The sequence below is a fragment of the Molossus molossus genome, unplaced genomic scaffold (assembly GCF_014108415.1).
Source record: "Molossus molossus isolate mMolMol1 unplaced genomic scaffold, mMolMol1.p scaffold_m16_p_11, whole genome shotgun sequence".
In the NCBI taxonomy this organism is placed as follows: Eukaryota; Metazoa; Chordata; class Mammalia; order Chiroptera; family Molossidae; genus Molossus; species Molossus molossus.
Genome location: NW_023425346.1, coordinates 51404587 through 51427301, shown reverse-complemented (window position 1 = coordinate 51427301; position 22715 = coordinate 51404587). Strand labels below are relative to the sequence as shown.

Here is a 22715-nt window from a genome sequence, read left to right as displayed (position 1 = left end):
ACAGAATAGAGAGTCCAGAAATAAATCCTCCTTATATGTTCAACAAATCTACAACTAAGGAGGTAAGAATATACAATGGAGTAACGACATTCTCTTTAACAAGTGATGGTGGAGAAACTGGACAGATACCTTTAAAAAAATGAAACTGGACCACTTTTTTATATGATATATAAACTCAAAATGGGTTAAAGACTTAAATGTAAGGTCTGAAACCATAAAACTCCTAGAAGAAAACATAGGTAGTATATATTTTACATCAATCTGAGTAATATTTTTTTGGATATGTCCTCTCAAGCAAGGAAAATAAAAGCAAAAATAAACATGAGATGCCATCAAACTAAAAAACTTCTGCCCTGCAAAGGAAACCATCAACAAAACAAAAAGATACCTACGGAATGGGAGAAGGTATTCGCCAATGATATGTCTGATAAGGGTTTGATATCCAAAATATATAAGAAACTCACAACCCAATAACAAAAATAATCCAATCAATAAATGGGTGGAGGGCATACAGATGGCCAGCAAACATATGAAAAGATGCTCAAGCCCTGGCCTGTTTGGCTCAGAGGTTAGAGTGTCGACCTGTGGTCCAGAGAGACCCGGGTTCAGTTCCCGCTAAGGGCATGTACCTTAGTTGCAGTTTGTACCGCCCTGGTTGGGTCATGTGGGTGACAACCACTCAATGTGTCCCTTTCACGTCGATGTTTCTCTCTCTCTCTCTCTCTTCCTCTCTCCCTCCCACTCTAGCTGAATAAAAAACAAAAAAATGTCCTCGGGTGGGGATAAAAAAAAGATGCACGAGATTACTAATGATCAGGGAAATGCAAATCAGAACCACAATAAGATAATCACCTCACCCCAATAAGAATGGCCATTATACAAAAGTCAACAAGCAACAATAGTTGTTGAGGATGTGGAGAAAAGGGAACCCTTGTGCAAATGTAGATTGGTACAGCTGCTGTGGAAACTATAGAGATTCCTCAAAAAACTAAAAATAGATCTACCATTTGACTCAGCAATTCCACTTCGGGCAGTTATCCAAAGAAAACAAAAACACTATTTCAAAAGAAGATACGCACACCTATATTCACTGCAGCATTATTTACAATAGCCAAGATATGTAAGCAATCTAAGTGTCCATTCATAGATGAATGGATAAAGATGTGATACACACACACACATCTATACATACATACATACATACAATGGAATATTAGGCAGCCATAAAAAAGAATGAAATCTTGCCATTAGTGACAACATGGATGGACCTAGAGGTGAAATAAGTGAAATAAGTCAGATAGAGAAAGACAAATACCATATGGTTTCATCTGTATGTGGAATCTATAAAAACATGTAACATACTCATAGAAACAGACACCAAAAGGATTCTTCCCAGAAAGGCAAGGAAGGTAGTGAGGGGATGGGTGAAAAAAGTTGAGAGGAATATAGTAAATAATATTGTGGTAAGTTTGCACAATGACAGATGATTACTAAAATTAGTTGCGTGATCACACTGTAAGGTATAAAAATGTCAAATCACTATATTGTTCACCTGAAACTAATATGTACCAACTATACTTAAATTAAAAATTTAATTAAAAATTAATTTCAAAAAAAGAATGAATGCCTGAATTTAATCAGGTGAAAACTGCTAAAACTGAAAGAAGCATTCTAGTAAAAACAAAAACAGCCCCTGGCCAGTTTGACTCAGTGATTAGAGCATCAGCCCTCAGACCAAAGAGTTGCAGTTCGATTCCGGTCAAGGGCATGTACTTTGGTTGCGGTTCGTCCCCGGCCCTGGTCAGGGTTGTACGGGAGGCAACCAGTTGGTGTGTCTCTTTCAAATCGGTGCTTCTCTCTCTCTCTCCCCCTCCCTCCCACTCTATCTTAAAATAAATGGAAAATATCCTCAGGTGAGGATTTAAAAAAAACAAAAACAGTAGAACAGACTATATTCTATTAAAGTGTCCACATCCAAACATTTTTAAAAAGCTGTATAAATGAACCCTGGCTGGTTTGGCTCAGTGGCTGGAGCATCAGCTTGCGGACCAGAGAGTCCCAGGTTCGGTTCCCGCTAGGGGCACGTAACAACAACAACAAAAGGCTGTATAAATGTTTCAGATTAAATAGGCTAAAGAGACATGGCAAACAAATACAATATATATATAACCCTACACTTGTTGTACCAGAGGGGAAAAGTGCTATAAAGGACATTACTAGGTCAACTCACAAAATCGGAATATAAGTACATGGCAGATTATAGAAAAGTATTATGTTAATAGTACATTTCTTGAGTAATTAGGTATATGGGTGTTCTTTGTGGTATTTTCATTTATGCAACATTTCTGGATGTCTGAAATTTTTCCAATTAAAAAAGTTTTTAAAACTCAGTATCAGTGTCTAAGATTAATAATGTATCTAAAATTTGCAAGATAGAGTGTGTCTATTTTCTGTGTATACCCTACATGGTAATTACAACTTGGACCAGCTCTGCAGAAAACAATAGGTAAGTATGCAGTGTGTTAGCAATCATTATGTACCAGGCCCTATGCAAGTGAGTGCCTAAGTGCATTATTTGTCAACAGGCATCTTGTAATCAAAGAGCATCTTCTTTTTTTTTTTTTTAAATCCTCACCCGAGGGCATTTTTCCATTTTTTTGTTCAGATAGAGTGGGAGGGAGAGAGAGGAAGAGAGAGAGAGAGAGAGAGAGAGAGAGAGAGAGAGAGAGAGAGAGAGAGAAAGAGAGAGAGAGAGAAATATCTATGTGAAAGGGACACATCGAGTGGCTGCCACCCATACGACCAAACCAGGGCCGGGGACAAACTGCAACCAGGGTATGTGCCCTTAGCAGAAACCGAACCCAGGTCTCTCGGGACCGCAGGCCGATCCTCTAACCGCTGAGCAAAACGGGCCAGGGCAAAGAGCATCTTTTATCCCTAGTATTATCCATTGTAAGCAAACCTTAACAAAAAATACAAGACTAAAGTACAAGCTCACAAATTTCTATTCAATTCTTTCTTCGGTGAGGGATAGCCAGGTATAGCTGTCATTTAAATTCATTATTTATAAAATATTTTTTCTGGATAATATGAGGTGAAGATGATAAAGTGATCCTTTTCTAAATTTATCTGCATTTGAGTGATTGTTAATATGATGGCAAAGAATATAAAGAAATAACTTACATTTTGTTAATTTCTTTGGACTCTGTGAAGGCACTGGCTGGTTATCGGTCTGTGAAAGAGGAAGTTCTCCTCTCCCTATGGAGACCCAGCCTGGGGGGAGGGAAGTAATGAATTATCCATTGTTAACCAAATAGGAAGTAGCTTCAGAAAAACAAGAAAAAGTAAAAATATCTAATAAGTCCTCCAATCTTCTTACCAGGGTAAGATTCTATAGCATAAGAGATGTAAAACACTTAGAATTTATCTGCCATTATGTATTTTATTCAAATAATCTAAATTTAGTCCCAGCTAGAGTTAGATTAGACTTCCTTACATTTTTCAAAGTGCTTTTGAAATACAGTCATGCACTACATAATGACAAGTTGGTCAGTGACAGACCATATATACAACAGTGGCCTCATAACATAATGCACTAAAAATTTCATATTTCCTAGGATGTCGTAGCTGTCTTGACGCAACACCACACCGCGTAAGGCACTCCTCAGTGTTTGTGGTGGTGCTGCTATAAACAAACCTGCACTGACAGTCGTGTAAATGTACAGCACACACAATTGGCTACACTGTCTAGGTTTGTGTGAGTGCACAATGGCGAAATCACCTAATGACACATTTCTCAGGACATTTCTCCGTCTTTAAGGGGTGCATGACTGTAAATACACAAAAGTTGTGTTTTAAACCATTACAAATGGATACAGTATAGAAAGAGAATTCCCAAGTAGTCAGGAAGAGAGGAAACAGATCTGGCAATTAGATACTTGAAACCAGTAATTATGTTTATAACCTTAGACTCAATAATCCCAATCCTAGAAATACAAGAAAATAATTTGAGGGAAAAAGTGCATGCATGATTATGTTTACTGCAACATTATCTATAAAATGAAAAAAGTAGAAACAATAAGGAATTAAGTAGATTATGGTAGGTAAATGTAACAAAATACTATGTAGCCCTGGCCGGTTTGGCTCAGCAGTTAGAGCGTCCGCCTGCGGTCCGGAGAGACCCGGGTTCGGTTCCCGCTAAGGGCACGTACCTCGGTTGCAGTTTATCCCCGGCCCTGGTTGGTCGTGCGGGTGGCAGCCACTCGATGTGTCCCTTTCACATTGATGTTTCCCTCTCTCTCTCTTCCTCTCTCTCCCTCCCACTCTGTCTGTACAAAAAATGGAAAAATGTCCTCGGATGAGGATAAAAAAAAAAAAAAAAACTATGTAGTAATAAAAAGGTAATTATGAATATTGGTAATAAGGAAATGTTTGCTGTAACATGAAATTACTTATGCTATAATTAAAACACAGCACTCGAAAGGAAGTTAGATTATCTTGCCTACTACCTTCCTTGTATAGAAGAGATCATTTGAGGCCCGAGATCTTATTTGGGGTGCCTAAAACATAGATCTTTAAACTCTCAGGGCAGCTCAGTTTCCTGGTCTACATCACAGGGGCAAAAGAGGTAAATGTAAAGGAAAGGCTAGTGGAGTAGAAAGAGTTCTGCACTAGGAGGCAAGAAACCAGATTTTGATCTCCCTTTAACTTGAAATTGCCCGATGACCTTAAATTAAGCAAGACACACACACTGAGTATCAACCGCCTCAGCTATTACATGCAAATACCCTGTTAGCCTGCAGGCAGGGACCGAAAAAAATGTTCTGAGTGGTGAAGAAAGATTACTGAGATTGTATTGCCAGGAAGAGAAGAATCCAGTGCTGCTAGAGATGTGGCAAGGTAAGGAGAAAGAGCAGGAGTTCATAGGGGAGAATGACTCTGTGTGTGAATATTATAACACTCGGACCATTGATATGCCATTTGAGAAGTACTGTTTTCTAAAATTTACTATTACAAAACATCTGAATTATCCTAGAGTGTCTCTTTATCAAATAATACTGTCCATTCTCACTTTTAGGCTATTAAACAAATTCTTACTGAGTGACTATTTAACTGGTATTTTGTTTATTGAGCTAACGTTAGACTGAAAAGATAAATCCCCCACAGATCATGCCCTTGGGGTGCTTGTAGAATGCATAAAATATAGTGGTCCTACAGATAAAGTATAAATGTCAGTGTCTTAATACAAAGTACAAAGTATTAAGACACTGTTAGGTGCTCTGAGGCTTTTTTCAAGGGTTAAAGTCTAGGGGAAAAAGACAGAGATATAAGGCAAGATAAACTATGGTTACAGCCATGAAAACATAAAACATACCACTGTGAGACCAGAGGAAGGAGAAACCACTTCCATTTGGCAGTACTGGGGAAGTCTTCAAGGGCTGGCTGTCACGGAGCAAACACTGGATTGGAAGCCTAATAATGCTCAGGCCCAGGCCCAAGCCCAAGTCCCAATACTGAGACATTCTAAGTCACAAGAGTGACACAAGCAGAGATGCCTCAGAGGGATCTGAATATCCTTACTATAGTTATAGAAAATGGAAAATTGTTATTTTTTAATCCTCACCTGAGGATATTTTTCCATTTTTGTTCAGATAGAGTGGGAGGGAGAGAGAGGGAAACATCAATGTGAGAGAGAGAAATCAACTGGTTGCCTCCCGCACAACCCGACAGGGCTGGGGAGGAATCACAACTGAGGTACGTGCCCTTGACCAGAACTGAACCCAAGACTCATTGGTCCATGGGCTGATGCTCTAACTGCTAAGCCAAACTGTCCAGGGCGAAAATGGAAAGTATTTTGAAGTAGGTAGGATAGATATAAAGGTGGGTGTGCAGGCACAGGCAGGTGTTATCCAGGAGCCTATGGTGCTTCATTTTTAAATAATGTAAGCAAGTGCTCACATCAGAATCTGCTTCTTGGAGAGAGAACTCTGGAGAATACATGGAGGATGAACTATGTAGAGTTAGGGAGATCTGTGAGGAGGACTCTAGCAGAAACCCAAGAAACCAAATTAGGCTCTCCATGGCTCTGGTAGTGGAGGTGGAGAGGAGACGTAAGAAATGTGAGATGTGTGTTAGAAAGAGAATAGACCAACTTAGCAACCAATATGGAAGTGGGGAGCAAAGTGACTCTCAGGGTGCTGGGCTGGACACAGGAAGATGGAACAGCAGGTGAGTAGAGGGAGTCCTTGACATGTAAACAAAGCAGGTGACCCTCTCAGGAAAATACCCTGCCCCCAGCTTTCTATTGCAGTCCCCACACTGGTAGCCTTGCCCAAAAGGCTGCCATAGAACCAGCCTCCAGAGCTGTTTCTTTTTCCCTTGTCAACTCTGAACCCACAGAAAAAAAACACACCAAGTTTTCATAGGTGGAAGAAACAATATCACCTGCGTGCACTAGGTAGGGGACACTTAGCAGGTCAGGAGTTTCAGACAAGACACTGATTTTCTAGTAGAGAAGATACCTGGGAAAGTCACTGAAGAAAGGGTGGGGTTTGGTGGAGGTGGCAGGAAAGCGGCCCTTGTTTCACTTTCACTGATAGACTCCAGTGCTGGGAATATTTGTTATTTTTCCAGTTGACTGATGTGACTGCAGATTTTATCTAGTAGTACCGAAGCTAATTAAAATCAATCTTGTTGATTTTAGCATCCACATGCACAATGTTTTGTTTCACAAAGACAAAATAAATCATGGGTTTCCAAATATTTGATACACACTTACTGTTGAAAGCCCCAGCAGCATGAAGGCCAAGGTCAAAGAGATGTGAAGGAAGGAATCGTTTGGAATGAGCAAGAGGCTCAGACCCCACAGAAGGCTCCTGGGACATGAGGCTCCCAAAGGCAGTCTGGCATTCTTGAGTAAATTCACTAGTATTTGAAGAACCAGGACTTAGGAGGTTAGTCAGAAATGAGAATTCCTTCTCAAAATCATCTTCCAATGTATCTACAGGTAAATCTTTTGCAACTGTTGAGTAGAAATAAAAACAGAATGGCTTTTTTCTTTATGAAGAAATTAGTATGAATGGCAAATCAAATTTGTTTCACTGATCTCATATTTTATTAACATTATTTATTTATTTATTTTTTTTATCCTCACCTGAGGATATTTTTCCATTTTTTTGTACAGATAGAGTGGGAGGGAGAGAGAGGAAGGGAGAGAGAGAGAGAAACATCGATGTGAAGGGACACATCGAGTGGCTGCCACCCGCACGATCAACCAGGGCCGGGGACAAACTGCAACCGAAGTACGTGCCCTTAGCGGGAACCGAACCCGGGTCTCTCCGGACCGCAGGCCGACGCTCTAACCACTGAGCCAAACTGGCCAGGGCACATTATTTATTTTTTAATCCTCACCCGAGGACATTTTTGCATCTATCCCCAGACAGAGCAGGAGAGAGAAAGGGAGGAAGAGAGAAACAGTGAGGAAAAAGAGACACATCGAGTGGCTGCCACCCACATAACCCCAACCGGGGCCGGGGACAAACTGCAACCAAAGCACGTGCCCCTAGTGGGAATTGAACCCGGGCCTCTCTGGTCTGCGGGCCGATGCTCTAACCACTGAGCCAAACCAGCCAGGGCTGAAAATTATTTCTAATTAGATAGGCTATGAATAAAAATGACCACATTTCACAATGAAGATCTAACAGTTAAGAATATCTACAGATAAAATAATTAAGCAACTACCTATGTAAGACAGGCTACAGGAGATGCAAGTAGAAATAAAAATTAATAATAGGAGGAAAAAAAAAAGTAAAAAAAAAAAAACAAAAAAAAAAACAGTCCAAGAGGAGAAAAGTAAAGATATAAAAGATCTAAACAGCAAAATCAATAAGGTAGTTGGTTTGACTATATACAAACCCTAATTGAAAATAGCTTGGCTGGTGTGGCTCAGTGGATTGCACAATGTCCCATGGACTGAGAGGTCCCGGTTCAATTCCTGGTCAGGGCACATACCCTGGTTGTGGGCTCGATCTCCAGCAGGGGGTGAGCAGGGGGCAGCTGATCAATGTTTCTCTCTCACATAGATGTTTCTATCTCTCTCTCCCTTCCTCTCTCTAAAAAAAATCAATAACCATATTTAAAAAAAAATAGATACTTCTTAAACAGAAATTTCACAAAAATTAATTATACTAAGGTACAAAAAAATCAGTGAATTTCTTTTTTTTAAATTTTTTTTCTTTATTGATTTTCAGAGAGAGAGGAAGAGGGAGAGAAGATAGAAACATTAATGAGAGAGAATATCGATTGGCCACCTCCTGCATGCCCCCCACTGGGGATCAGACCCACAATCTGGGTATATGCCTTGACCAGGAATCGAACCGGCGACCTCTTGGTGCATGGGTTGATGCTCAATCACTGAGCCACACCTGCCGTGCTCAGTGAATTTCTTAAAAATAGAAATATTACAAGCAACATGCTCTGATGACAATGCAATAAAATGAAGTCATTTAAAAAATGAAACAAAAAAAACTAAAAGGCTCTTCCACCTGTAAATTTTAACACATTCTATTAATTCTTGGTTGAGCGAGGAATGGCATTTCTGAAAAATAATGATAAATAAATTTCATATTACAGGGTGGGGCAAAAGTAGGTTTATAGTTATTCAAATGGAAAATAATACAATAACAAATAATAACAAGAATAAAGTTTCACATACTCACAACTGTAAACCTACTTTTGCCACACCCTGGATAATCCATAGGCTAAATAGCAATTAACAAAGGAAAAATCATGACCCTGAATGCCTTTATTAAATAGAAGTGAAAGAGAAGGGCTTCCAGCATGACAGAGTGAGGAGGTCTAAGGACCTGCACACTAGTTGTTAAATAACTGGTGGAAATTATTTTTAAAATAACCATTTAAATTATCTAGAAATTGTTCCAAGAGCACACATCAAATGAAGAAACATTTATTCAAGAAAATCAATTAAAATTCAGAAAGAATGAGAGACTGGTATTTGAACTAAGAACCACTCCCTTCCTCCTCCCTCCCAATTTGGTAAGATGGAAATTCCACTTTAGCCTAGTGTAGCCAAAAACATAGGGCTTCCTCTCTCCCTGCCTCTCAGTCAAGAGTTTTCTTCCCAGGAGGAGCAGGAGGGTGTCAGCATTTCATATCATTCCCAGTTACCTGTTGCTAAGGCGAAGTCCTGGGAAGTGCAGTCAAGAGGTAGAAGCTCCCATTTTCCCACTGAGACACCAAGACCCCAGATGAAGACTGATTTGGCATGCTGAGAATATGGGGGTCCTTATCACTTGACCCTGCTCATACAGTGGTAGTTTCATACAGGAAGAGGCAAACCAAAAAGACCTAAGACTATGGTCACCCTCCTCACTTACTACTCAGCTCCTAGAGCAAGGATATCATGTCATTGTTGCCACCCCAGAACAGCCATGACTCAGAGATTTTTTCTGGAGAGAGAAGCAGACTACGAAATAGATAATTCTCAATCTATTACCAAAGGCACTGACTTCATTTGCAACAGAGTTTGAAGAAATTCAAACCTAAGGATGCTCTCAAAAATAGTGGAGATGTGGTGAAAGGAAACAGAGAAGGTTGGTAGATTTTCTGGACAATTAATTAGATTTATAGTAGTCAACTAGTTTGCCTAACAAAGAACCGTGAAAAAGCCAGCAGAGACAAGCCTACCTAGGGTAAGAACAAATCTCAAACACTGATCTTGGGAACTATTCTTTCAAGGGATAAAACCTGTAATAGATACAAAAAAAGTTAAGATAAAAGAACCAAAGTATACCACTACAAAAGGTCATCAAATCACAAAGGAAGACAGCAAGAGGAAAATAAAGAAACAAAGGAATTATAAAACAGTCAGAAAACAATAAATAAAATGACATTAGTAAGTCCTTATCTATCAACAATTAAATATAAATGGATTAAATTCTCCAATAAAAAGACACAGAATGACTGGATGGATAAAAAGACAAGATCCCACCTGGTGTGGCTCAAACAATTAAAAGTAGAACTATCATATGATCCAGCAATTCTTCGTTCCCAAAGGAAATGATATCACTATCTCAAAATTGTTATCTCTACCCAATGGTCATTGCATCACTATTTACAATTGCCAAGAAATGGAAACAACCTAAGTGTCTGTCACAGATGAATGGATAAAGAAAAAATAAATACATGCAAATGAGAATATTATTCAGCCATAAAAAAAAGAAGGAAATTCTTCCATATGCAACAACATGGATGAACTTGGAGGGCATTATGGTAAGTGAAATAAGTTACACAGAGAAAGACAAATACTGTGTGATCTCACATAAAAGTGAGATCTAAAAAAGCCAAACTTGCCCTGGCTGGTTGGTTTGGCTAAGCAGTTAGAGCATCAGACCACAGACCAAAGATTCATGGATTCGATTCCAGTCAAGGGCATGTACATTGGGTGCAGTTTGGTCCCTGGCCCTGGTTGGGGGCAACTGATCTATGTGTCTTTCTCACATTGAGTTTTCTCTCTCTCTCTCCCCCACTTTGAAGATAAATGGGGAAAAAAAGTATCCTTGGATGAGGATTTAAAATAAATAAATAAACCAAACTCATACAAACAGAGAGTAGATTGGTAGTTGCTAGGGCCTAGGGGTAGGGGAAATGGGGAGATTAGTCAAAGGGTACAAATAAATTCTGGGAACCTAATGTACAGGATGATAACTATTAGTTAACAATACTGTATCGTATACTTGATAGTGGCTAAGAGAGTAAATCTTAAATGTTCTTACCCCCCAAATAAATATGGTGAGTATGAGAGGTGGTAGATGTGTTACCTAATCATATTGTGATAATCATTTTGCTATATATATATATTTTTTATCACATCGTACACCTTAAATGTACACAGTGTTATATGACAACTACAACTCAAAAAGCTAGAAAAAATAAAGCTAACTCAAAAGTATACACAAGAGACTTATAAAGTGACTTAGGGGAGGAGGATTTAAATGAATAAGGTGAAGAGCCCTGGCTAGTCTGGCTCAGTGGTTAGAGTGTCAGTCCAGTACCAAAGGGTTGTAGGTTCAATTCCCGGTTGAGGGCACATACCTGGGTTGAAGGTTTGATCCCTGGCCCCGGGTGGGGTCATGCAGGAGACAATCAATTGATGTGTCTCTCTCACATCAATATTTCTCTCCCCACCCCCATTCTCTCCCTTCCACTCTATCTAAGAATTATTAGAAAAATATCCTCAGGTGAGGATTAACAACAACAACAACAAAAACAAATACAAAATAGGCATGTAAAGTATAGCATAGGGAATATAGTCAATAATACCATGCTAACTATGTATGTCTAGTCAATAATATCACGCTTTTTTTTTTTTTACCCTCACCCAAGGACATTTTTTTCATTTTTTGTTCAGATAACAGTGGGAGGGAGAGAGAGGAAGAGAGAGAGAGAGAGAGAAACATCGACATGAAAGGGACATATCGAGTGGCTGCCACATGCACGACCCAACCAGGGCTGGGGACAAACTGCAACCGAGGTACGCGCCCTTAGCGGCAACCGAACCCAGGTCTCTCTGGACCACAGACTGACGCTCTAACCGCTGAGCCAAACTGGCCAGGGCTATTACGCTATTTTTAAAAGCTGTGACAAACTGTTTTGACATTTAAAATGTAATCATTTCACATTTTAATTTCATCTTACCTGATTCACTTCCCAAGCTCACTTCCTCATCTGACAAAACTAACCTAAAGTAAAAACCAAAAAATGCAAAGATTTTGGTTAAAATACATTTAGTACTCATATTCCACAATTTTGTGTGTGTGTGTGTGTGTGTGTTTTAATTTTAAACTGGTTACCTGGTAGATCTCTTAAAATCTGTCTGAGACAAATCCTACTTTATAGATCTACACAGACTGGGAACTTAATCCTTTACCCCTTATTCATTCAGTAAACATTTACTGAGTATTGACGAAGCACCAGGCCACTGTGTTCAGCATTGTAGGCACTATGCTAGCACTATATTATAGAGAATATCTGTCACCAAAGCCATTGAGTATAAAGCTTAGCATTCAAGCACTGAAAGGTTTTACTCAATAACATTTGGGCCCTGTCCAGTTTGGCTCAGCGGTTAGAGCGTCGGCCTGCGGTCCAGAGAGACCCAGGTTCGGTTCCCGCTAAGGGCATGTACTTCGGTTGCAGTTTGTCCCCGGCCCTGGTTGGTCGTGCGGGTGGCAGCCACTCGATGTGTCCCTTTCACATCGATGTTTCTTTTTTTTTTCTTTTTTTTTTTTTTATCCTCACCCGAGGACATTTTTCCATTTTTTGTACAGACAGAGTGGGAGGGAGAGAGAAGAAGAGAGAGAGAGGGAAACATCGATGTGAAAGGGACACATCGAGTGGCTGCCACCCGCACGACCAACCAGGGCCAGGGACAAACTGCAACCGAGGTACGTGCCCTTAGCGGGAACCGAACCCGGGTCTCTCAGGACCGCAGGTCGACGCTCTAACCGCTGAGCCAAACTGGCCAGGGCTCACATCGATGTTTCTCTCTCTCTCTCCCTTCCTCTCTCTCCCTCCCACTCTATCTGTACAAAAAATGGAAAAATATCCTCGGGTGAGGATAAAAAACAAACAAACAAACAAAAACAACATTTGGTAACTAAATAGAGGGAATGAAGAACTGCAGAAAAAATAGAGTACTCTAATTTGAACAACAAAGTGATGTTCGCAAAAGAAGACACATTTGCCTAAAATATTCTCAATAAATACTAATTTTGGATATTTATATCATCCACCTGATGTAAAAGTTAAAAAATGAGACAAAGATGCCCTTGGTTGGGTAGCTCAGCTGGTTAGAGTGTCGTCCTGATACACCAAGGTTGCGGGTCTCTGGTCAGGGCACATACAGGAATCAGTCAACGAATGCATAAGTAAGTGGAAAAACAAACAGATTCTCTCTCTCTCTCCCACCCCCCCCCCTTGTCCTCTCTTTCTCTAAAAATCATTTAAAAACAGAAGAAAAAAATGAGACCTAAAAATTGAACACAGATTTAGTCATTATTCCTGGAATACAGCCTCAAAATTCTAGTATGGAAGGTTGCTTTTTTTTTTTTTATCCTACCTGAGGACACTTTTTGTTGCATTTATCTTCAGATAGAGCGGAGGGAGAGAGGGAAGAAGAGAGAGAGAGAAACATCAACATGAGAGACACATCAAGTGGTTGCCACTCACATGACCCCAACAGGGGCCGGGGACAAACTGCAACTGAAGTATGTGCCCTTAGCAGGAACCGAACCTGGGCCTCTCTGGACTGTGGGCCGACGCTCTAACCACTGAGCCAAACCGGCCACGGCTGGAAGGTTGTTTTTAACGTTTTTAAGTTTATTTAAAAACCAATTCAGTACTTATTTGCAAATACCATGAAAATAAACCTACAGAGAACGTATATACTTAGCACTTAGAATGAAATTTCCAGTGTACATGCACGGTTTTTTAAATAACTTGGATGGAAGAGAAGGAAAAGTGCTTTGGAATCTGTTAACTCAAAAGGTAGCTCTCATAATACTGAAGATATATGAGAAGATTTTTAATAAAAATGTCATGAAATGTGATCATGGAAAAAATTTACTAAACATATTTAAAGTAACATATGGTTTTAATTGTCAATGTAGAACTAAGTTAAGTTGAATTATTATACATTTGATTATTTAATCTACATTCTAAAACATTTATAAATGAAAGTTAGCCTAAATATTTGTTTGAATTTCCCCACAGAGAAAAGAGGGAAATGCTTAAATTTCAGATCTCCTTCCACTCAACAGCATATGGTTTATAACTGTGTGGGCCTTATTTCTGGGTTCGTTATTATACTCACTGCAATCTGGTTAAAACGAGAAATGGCAGCTTGAAAGCAAAACAAAGATAAGAGGGAAATAGGCAACATTAAGGATATGTACAGCAAGAGTCTCCATTTTCAGGTAACCAAGCCCAGGCCCATCTGTGTTGTTTGAGGATTTATTTTCAATAGCTTCTGTCCTCAAAGCTGCTGGTACCTGTCCCTTTTCTTTTTCAAGCTGCCTCATCTGGGAGTCACTAAGTAGAGACTCTTTTATTTATTTATTTTTCTGTTTCAATATTTTTTTTTCCCTTCATTGATTTTAGAGAGAGAGAAAGTGAGAGGGAGAGAGAGATAGAAACACTGATGAGAGAGAACATCGAGTAGCTGCCTCCTGCATGCCCCACACTGGGGATTGGGCCCACAACCTGGGCATGTGTCCTGACCGGGAATAGAACTGGTGACCTCTTGGTGCATGGGTCAACACTCAACCACTGAGCCAAGCCACACCAGCCAGACTAGAGACTCTTTTTTTTAAATCCTTACCCAAGGATATTTTTCTGTTTATCTTCAGATAAAGTGGGAGGGAGAATGAGAGGGAGGGAGAGAGAAACATTGACTTGAGAGAGACACATCAACTGGTTGCCTCCCACACGACCCTGACCAAGGCCAGGGATGAACTGCAACTGAGGTATGTGCCCTTGACCAGAATGGAACCCGTGACTCATTGGTCCTTGGATTGACGCTCTAACCACTCAGCCAAACCAGCCAGGGCATAGATAGAGACTCTTAATACAAGGCTCAGCCTCCTCCTAAACTATAGAATTGGGAGTTATCACCCCAATCTGTTCTGTACTCCCATCTTTGATTTGGCCTGCCGTGTTAAAAATAAGAGGAAAATGTGATACTTGTGTTTCTCTGACTGGTTTATTTCACTTAGCATAATACTCTCCAGATCCCTCCATGTTATCTCAAAGGATAAGAGATCTTTTTTTCTTACGGCTGCATAGTACTCCACTGTGTATATGCACCACAGCTTTTTTATCCATTCATCTACTGATGGACACTTGGGCTGTTTCCAGATCTTAGCAATTGTAAATAGTGCTGCTATGAATATAGGGGCACACATATCCTTTTTGATTGGTGTAATGTGGGGGGCAGGGAGTGGGATTGGGAGGAGGGTGTCAATAGGGGAAAAAAGGAGAAACATCTGTAACAAAAATAAATAAACAAACAAATGAAATATATGTTCCCATAAAAAAAAATAGGAGGAAAAAAATAAAGCTTCAAAACAAATTTTTTATGTCAGTTGGAAATATGACATAGAAATAAGTATTCAGTAAGCCAGAGAAGAAACAACTCTTTCCAAATATATGATGGTATCCAGGACTTCCATAATATATAACTCTTGCTTACTTACTTATTGAGGTTTTCAGTGAGTGAATTGTTTTCTATTTGTTCTTTGTGGTCTTCGGTAAGCTTGCTTGAAGTGTCTTGTAGTTGCTAAGGATAAGAAATTCAATGTTAAGTGGATGAAAAGAATCTGCTCCTCTCTTTGTGCAAACAAAATGGGAATAAAAATTAGAAAGAACAATATAAAATAGAAATAGTTCTGAAGTTTATACTGAGAAGGATGGGAAATGCATGCTAATATAATTTGAACCAGCCCGTGTCCTTGGAAACCACAAACACTGTAATATGGACTAGCCACAGGGTTTACAACTTTGTGATATGCCAAAGAACATTTATACTCTGTTGCTAGCTTGAACTGCAATGCTTTAAAAACAGCTCAAGATTTTCAACTTCAATTCAGAGCAAAAATTGGATATTAAATTGGCTAAATACATAGTATGCTATCCAGTGAAGTATTAATATAAAAAAGAAAACGAACACACAACAAAAAACAAAAACATAAATTCAAAAATATCTATTAGACTACAATATGTTATATCATAATATGACTTAAAAATCCATACCAATCCCCAGGATTATACTGTTGCAAGATATGAATCTATCATTGATACCATGTCTAGCTTGAACAAGTCTATCAACAACACTTTCAAACTCTAGTGAAAATAAGGCAGAATGATAAGTTCGAGGGTACTGAAATCTAGCCTACCAGAACAATTACCACAGTATGACTCTGCTGATTAAGCCATATGCAAAGAGTGTGGATAGGAAAATATGCAGATGTTAAAAGCATTATAGGCCGAGAGTACCTTTATATGTAGGTGCTATAGAAAGAGCTGATCTAATGCAGTATTCTCTTCAGCTGCAATCACACATATAGAATGACCAAACTGGCATAATTTTTGTATTGTGAATCACATCTAAGACATGAGTGTGAAAGTAAAGCAAGGACATTTTTTTAACTTATAAAATTGTCAGGTAGATAATCTGGTAATTTTTTGAAACATATGACCACTTTCCATCACTTGTTCCTCTTAAGTTTTTCCTTTCCATAACCTTTTATCTCTTTTGCATTTTAATTTTCTTTTCACATTCTCCCTCTTTTATTACCCCCTACTATAATCTTGAGCTCGCCAACAATATTCCCATATATTTTTTTTTTTTTTTAGTGTTGCTGATAGCATTTGGAGTCAGGGAAGTGCAGAAAAATGACTGGCTTAAGGAATGTAAATTCTTGGTTGAAGGAGTGTAAAAAATGTTTCCCAGTGTTTTGTAAATTTGAAATTAGGCTTACCAAACAATAGTTTCAGTGTTATTACCCAAATGAAGTGTAATATATCTAACAAAAGAACATGGAAAGAAATGTACCTTGAGAGCCACAAAGTCATATGGATGTAAGCCAATATAGGCTCCGTGGATTTGGGACATCATTTGAGCTGTTTTCTCCCAGAATCCAAGCAGTGTTCTCTGCAGGAAAAAAAAAAAAAAGGGGTGACATTACAATTCTGCTTCCTCTCCATGGTTTTTTTAGTGCTGTTTTTCTTCACTAGTGTAGTAGATGAATAGTTGCTAAATCATAATCAGGGACTAAAATCAATTTCCAGGTTTGGGGAACCAGAAGGCACTGTAAATACTAATTCTGCATAAGAAATGGCTCTATATCTGCATGTATGTGTGCTATATATATATATAGGATTGGAATGTACACTGGAGCCAGCTAGACAGTAAGTGCAGCCAAGGAAATGAAACTGGTGGATTAGAACACCACCTTAGGAATCCAAAAAAGAAATACTGAAAGTACAAAATACCATATTTGTATTAGGGATATGTGTAAGTCTTTATGTTGGTAAGTATATATAGTCTTTTATTAATTGGAGAAAGATAATATGTACCACTAAATTTGGTGTTTCATTTAGGGTTCAAGAAAGACTTGCCCAAAAAATGTGTCCTCAAGCCAACACAAGGAATAGAACAGTTTGTTTCCTGCTTTAAGGTTCCTGTTCCAAGTGAGGGGGATGAATGGAGAGAATAAAGACCTGAACTTACAACTATTGTGTTTTGGGCATTATGTTATACAGATTGTCATATACTTTTATTTTCAAGTGCATCCTTTCTTTATTTTTGAATTCCACAGTACTGAAATGAATTAGGTAGATTTCCTAGAAGCAGCAGCGAATGTCCATTTCCTTTAGTTTATTATTCTTATGTAAATGCAGTTTACTATCCTATTTTGCCATGTATATATACATATTAAAATCAGTAACTACTATTTATTAATATCTATCTTACTCATTGTATACTATTTATGTGTGATTTGGGATAGTAATATAAGCACAAGTAAAACTTTTGAGGTTAAAGTGATAGATAATAACCTTGGCAGAATAAAAAGAACACATAATCTAGAATTAGAAAATGTAGGTTTTTGCCCGGCTGGTGTGGCTCAGTGTATTGAGCATGGTCCCATGGACTGAGAGGTCCTCGTTTGATTCCCAGTCAGGGCACATGCCTGGGTTGTGGGCTCGATCCCCAATAGGGAGTGTGCAGGAAGCAGCCGATCAATGTTGCTCTCTCACATCGATGTTTCTCTCTCTCTCTCTCAAAAATCAATAAAAACATTAAAAAAGAAAAAGAAAATGTAGGTTTTTAAGTCCAACATTGCCATTTACTTTAATTCTCATAGATTTCACATTCCTCATAAATAAAATGACAGAAACATTTTTAAAAATTTTGGGACACAGCATCTTTGCTTCCAATGAAATTATATTTAGAAGTTCAAAGTGCAGTAGCTGAAATCCTGCCTCCTGAGCATTCCACTCCTCAGCCTTAGTCCATCTCTAGGTCTCTCCTTCTCTCCTAGGACACGAAAGAGAATAATGTGAAGCTTCTGGAGGAGGCGATCCCTAAGAATTTTTCAGTCTGGAATTCTATGATTTTCTGACTGTCATAACCTCAATAAGTCAATTTTAGCATATCAAAGTAATCTGATCAATTATACATTTTTTTACATCCTTTAGACAACTTTTAAAAAGGAATCTCACCACTCATCTTTACTGCAAGGACATGCTGACCATGGAGGTGGGTACCTGGTAGGTAGTGAGTGAATGAGATAACATATTGCAGCGACTAGCTCCAAGTAAATCCACTTTCTGACAAACATCCATCTTTAACTTGTCAAAAGAAGCTTTGCTATTTTTCACTTGGATCTGTACCTGCAACCACAAAAATGTTAACAATTATCACTGATAATATAGATTATAAACATACCATAAAGTTTCACGATACATATTTTCAGACACATGAAATTATAATAAAGAAGACTAATTCCTTTTCCCTGTATTATTATTTTGTGATTAATGGTAAAGATTTTGGCTGTCTTTAGTGATAATATGAGATTCTTTCCAAGTATCTTTATGCTGAGAAAGTATGCAATGATAGATGGAAAGTATATAATTAAGAAGAAAAAACAGGTCCCAAATAAAAAGTAACTCCCCAAACTACAGATGGATAATATTTAGGTAAAAGAAGAATAAATGAAAAGGGGACATGGTTAAAGTGTTGAGAAGCATTAATAATAGTTTTAAGTCATGGAGATATGTTTATAAATTTAAATATATTCCTATTAATGAGGCAAACCACTTATAACAGCTAGTATAGAATACAGGCTTCATCAATAGTAAATATGATGTTTATTATAGATGCTCTAAATATTTATAGAAGGAAGGAATGAATGAATTTTATTATTCATATATGGTAAATTTAGGCAATACAATTTTAATAAAGAGTTTATTCAGAAAAAAAGTATGTTGGTAAATAGATAGTTGCTTTAAAAGTTTGTGGTCAAGCCCTGGCCAGTTTGGCTCAGCGGTTAGAGCGTCGGCCTGCGGTCCGGAGAGACCCGGGTTCGGTTCCCGCTAAGGGCATGTACTTCGGTTGCAGTTTGTCCCCGGCCCTGGTTGGTCGTGCGGGTGGCAGCCACTCGATGTGTCCCTTCACATCGATGTTTCTCTCTCTCTCTCCCTTCCTCTCTCTCCCTCCCACTCTATCTGTACAAAAAATGGAAAAATATACTCGGGTGAGGATAAAAAAAAAAAAAAGCTAGTGGTCAAACTATGTATTGTGGCAAAATGAACAATTTGATCACCTTTACTTCACTTATAAAAAAAAAAAAAAAAAAAGTTTGTGGTCATGTCTTGGCCGGTTTGGCTCAGCAGTTAGAGCGTCAGCCTGCGGTCCAGAGAGACCCGGGTTTGGTTCCCGCTAAGGGCACGTACCTCAGTTGCAGTTTGTTCCTGGCCCTGGTTGGTTTGTGCAGGTGGCAGCCACTTGATGTGTCCTTTTCACGTCAATGTTTCTCTCTCTCTCTCTCCCTCCCACTCTATCTGAACAAAATATCAGAAAAAAAAATGTCCTCGGGTGAGGATAAAAAAAAAAAAAAAGTTAGTGGTCAAACTATGTATTGTGGCAAAATGAACAATTTGATCACCTTTACTTCACTTATAATTAATAATCATTTTACTGCCCTGGTCATTTTGGCTCAGTGGTAGAGCATCGGCCCACAGATCAAAGAGTTGCGAGTTCGATTCCAGTCAAGGACATATACCTCAGTTGCTATTTGGTCCCTGGCCCTGGTCAGGGTTGTGCGGGAGGCAAGCAGTCAATGTATCTCTCTCATATCAATGTTTCTCTCTCTCTCCTACTCTATCTGAAGATAAATAGAAAAAAGTATCCTCAAGGGAGGATTTAAAATAATAATTATTATTATTATTTTACCACCCTGGCCAGTTTGGCTCAGCAGTTAGAGCATCGACCTGCAGATCAAGGGGTAGTGGGTTTGATTCCTGGTCAAGGGCACGTACCTGGGTTGTAGGTTTGATCCCCGGTCCTAGTCAGGGTTATGAGGGAGGCAACCAATTGATGTGTCTTTCTCACATCAATGTTTCTGTCTGTCTGTCTCTCTCTGTTTCTCTTTCTCTAAAAATCAATGGAAAGCCCTGGCCAGTTTGGCTTAGCAGTTGGAGCGTCAGCCTGCAGACCAGAGAGAGTCCCAATTTCTGTTCCTGCTAGACACACATACCTCGGTTGCAGTTTGTCCCCTGCCCCAGTTGGGCTTGTGTGGGTGGCAGCCAGTTGATGTGTCTCTCTTGCATTGATGTTTCTCTCTCTCTCTCTCTCTCTTCCCCACTCTCTCCCTCCCACTCTATCTGAAGATAAATGCAAAAATGTCCTCAGGTGAGAATTAAAAAGAAAAATTGCCCTGGCTGGTTTGGCTCAGCGGTTAGAGAGTCGGCATGCAGTCCAGAGAGACCTGGGTTCGGTTCCCGCTAAGGGCACATACCTCGGTTGCAGTTTGTCCCCAGCCCTGGTGGGTCGTGCAGGAGGCAACCACTCAATGTGTCCCTTTCACGTCGATGTTTCTCTTTCTCTCTCCCTCCCTCCCTCCCACTCTATCTGAACAAAAAATGGAAAAATGTCCTCAGGTGAGGGTAAAAAAAAAAAAAAATCAATGGAATAATATCCTTGGGTGAGAATTAACTACCCCCCCCCCAAATAATAATCATTTTACCTGAATTTTTACTTATATATGTTTCCTCATTAATAAACTATTTCCCTCCTGCAAATAAGCCCAAAAGTCCAGGTAAGCAACACTTAAAGGGTAATTAGATCTATTATGAGGGGAATAAAGAAACTAATAGATAAGATTAATGGGTTGAGGATACCACTCAAAGAGTAAAACAAAAAGTGTGATAACCTTTTGTACTTCAAACCAAAGATCTCTAAGCAACCAAGAATTTATATCATTTTGTCAAAAATAGTCAGATCTTGATTAAGTTATTCTGTAGAAGTTCAAATTTATGCATCAAGAAAAGGAGAGGGATGTATTCTCATACTTTTCTGAACTTTTCCATTTGTTTTAAGGTGTCTGGGTCAAGTTCTTGGGATACATCTTTCATCCACAGCAGAGCTGCTCTGTATTCTGTGCGTGCCTGCTCCATTCGATTAATTGTCATCAAGGTATCAGATACTGCCCTTTGACTGAATGTTGTTACTTCTTGCTTAAGACGAGACAGGGGAGTATACAAGGCCAATCTAATGACAGAGAGATAAAAATCAGAGAACTGTACATCCCATAAACAAAACAAAGCAAAAACAAAGGTTTAGAAACACCATAAATCATGTTTGCTGTCAAGGTGAGTCTATAAATAGGAAATTAATAAGATGCCTAAAAGGGGGGGGTGCCTGGGAGCAAGGAGGAGGGTGTCAATGGGGGAAAAAGGAGAAACATCTGTAACAAAAATTAATTAATTAATTTTAAAAAAGATGCCTAAAGAAATTTAGGAAGCAAATAAGGATCATATAGCCAACTTTGAATTGTTAGTAAAGATAAAAGAGATCCTGTATTTATAAAGCATTATCTTCTAAATAGAAAGCCTTCTATTTGACAAATTAAGGTAAACCTGGGTGTAGAAAAGCTGATAAAATACTAGAAGAACTAATCAGGATCCAGTTCTTAGCACTGATGTGCTGTTTCAGAATAAAAGCACTTAAGTTATCTATGGTCATTACAGATCTGATAAGACCTGTTTTGTTTTTGTTTTTAATCCTCACCCGAGGACATTTTTGCATTTATCTTCAGACAGAGTGGGAAGGAGAGAGGGGGAAGAGAGAGAAACATTGATGTGAGAGAGACACATCAAGTGATTGCCACCCACACAACCCCAACCAAGGCCGGGGACAAACTGCAACCAAGGTACGTGCCCTTAGCGGAAACCGAACCCAGGACTCTCTGGTCCATGGGCCGACGCTCTAACTGCTGAGCCAAACCAGCCAGGGCAAAAATCTTTGCATTTTCAAAAGAAAATAAAAACAGGTCTTGCCCTGGCCGGTTTGGCTCAGCAGTTAGAGCGTCGGCCTGTGGTCCAGAAGACCCAGGTTCAATTCCCGCTAGGGGTGTGTACCTCAGTTGCAGTTTGTCCCCGGCCCTGGCTGGTCGTGCGGGTGGCAGCCACTCGATGTGTCCTTTTCACGTCGATGTTTTTCTCTCTCTGTCTCTTCCTCTCTCTCCCTCCCACTCTATCTGAACAAAAAATGGAAAAATGTCCTCGGGTGAGGATATTAAAAAAAAAAAAAAATTTCCACTGCTCAAAAAGAAAAGTCCCAATGTACTCATAGATAGTATAGTATCCAAAAAAGTGAAAAATATATACCTATACATATTTAACTTTTAGCCATGTTATGCCTCTGTTATATTAAACCCCTTAAAACATTTAAATACAGACCTAAAGTCTATCTATTTCTATGAATTAAGCAACTGAGAATGTCAATTTTTAAGTAATTATTTAAAATACAAAATAAATAAGAGTTAGGTATCAAAATAATATATATCTCTTTTAATCCTCTACTGGAGTGATCAATAACCTTTTCAATATGCACATCTATTAATACAGCAAACCATCAT

The 22715-nt window shown here is 39.0% G+C and overlaps 1 protein-coding gene across 1 annotated transcript in view; it reads right to left on the bottom strand.

Annotated features, from left to right (window-relative positions):
* ICA1L (islet cell autoantigen 1 like) overlaps nucleotides 1-22715 on the bottom strand; it is a 45578-nt gene that overhangs the window by 1703 nt on the left and 21160 nt on the right. The window contains exons 5-11 of the mRNA XM_036254560.1: nucleotides 21148-21346; nucleotides 18343-18468; nucleotides 16628-16726; nucleotides 15270-15352; nucleotides 11716-11759; nucleotides 6779-7021; nucleotides 3184-3273 (exon numbers count right to left, since the gene is read on the bottom strand). Coding sequence (XP_036110453.1) covers nucleotides 3184-3273; nucleotides 6779-7021; nucleotides 11716-11759; nucleotides 15270-15352; nucleotides 16628-16726; nucleotides 18343-18468; nucleotides 21148-21346 — 884 coding nt within the window. The remainder of the gene's footprint in view (nucleotides 1-3183; nucleotides 3274-6778; nucleotides 7022-11715; nucleotides 11760-15269; nucleotides 15353-16627; nucleotides 16727-18342; nucleotides 18469-21147; nucleotides 21347-22715) is intronic.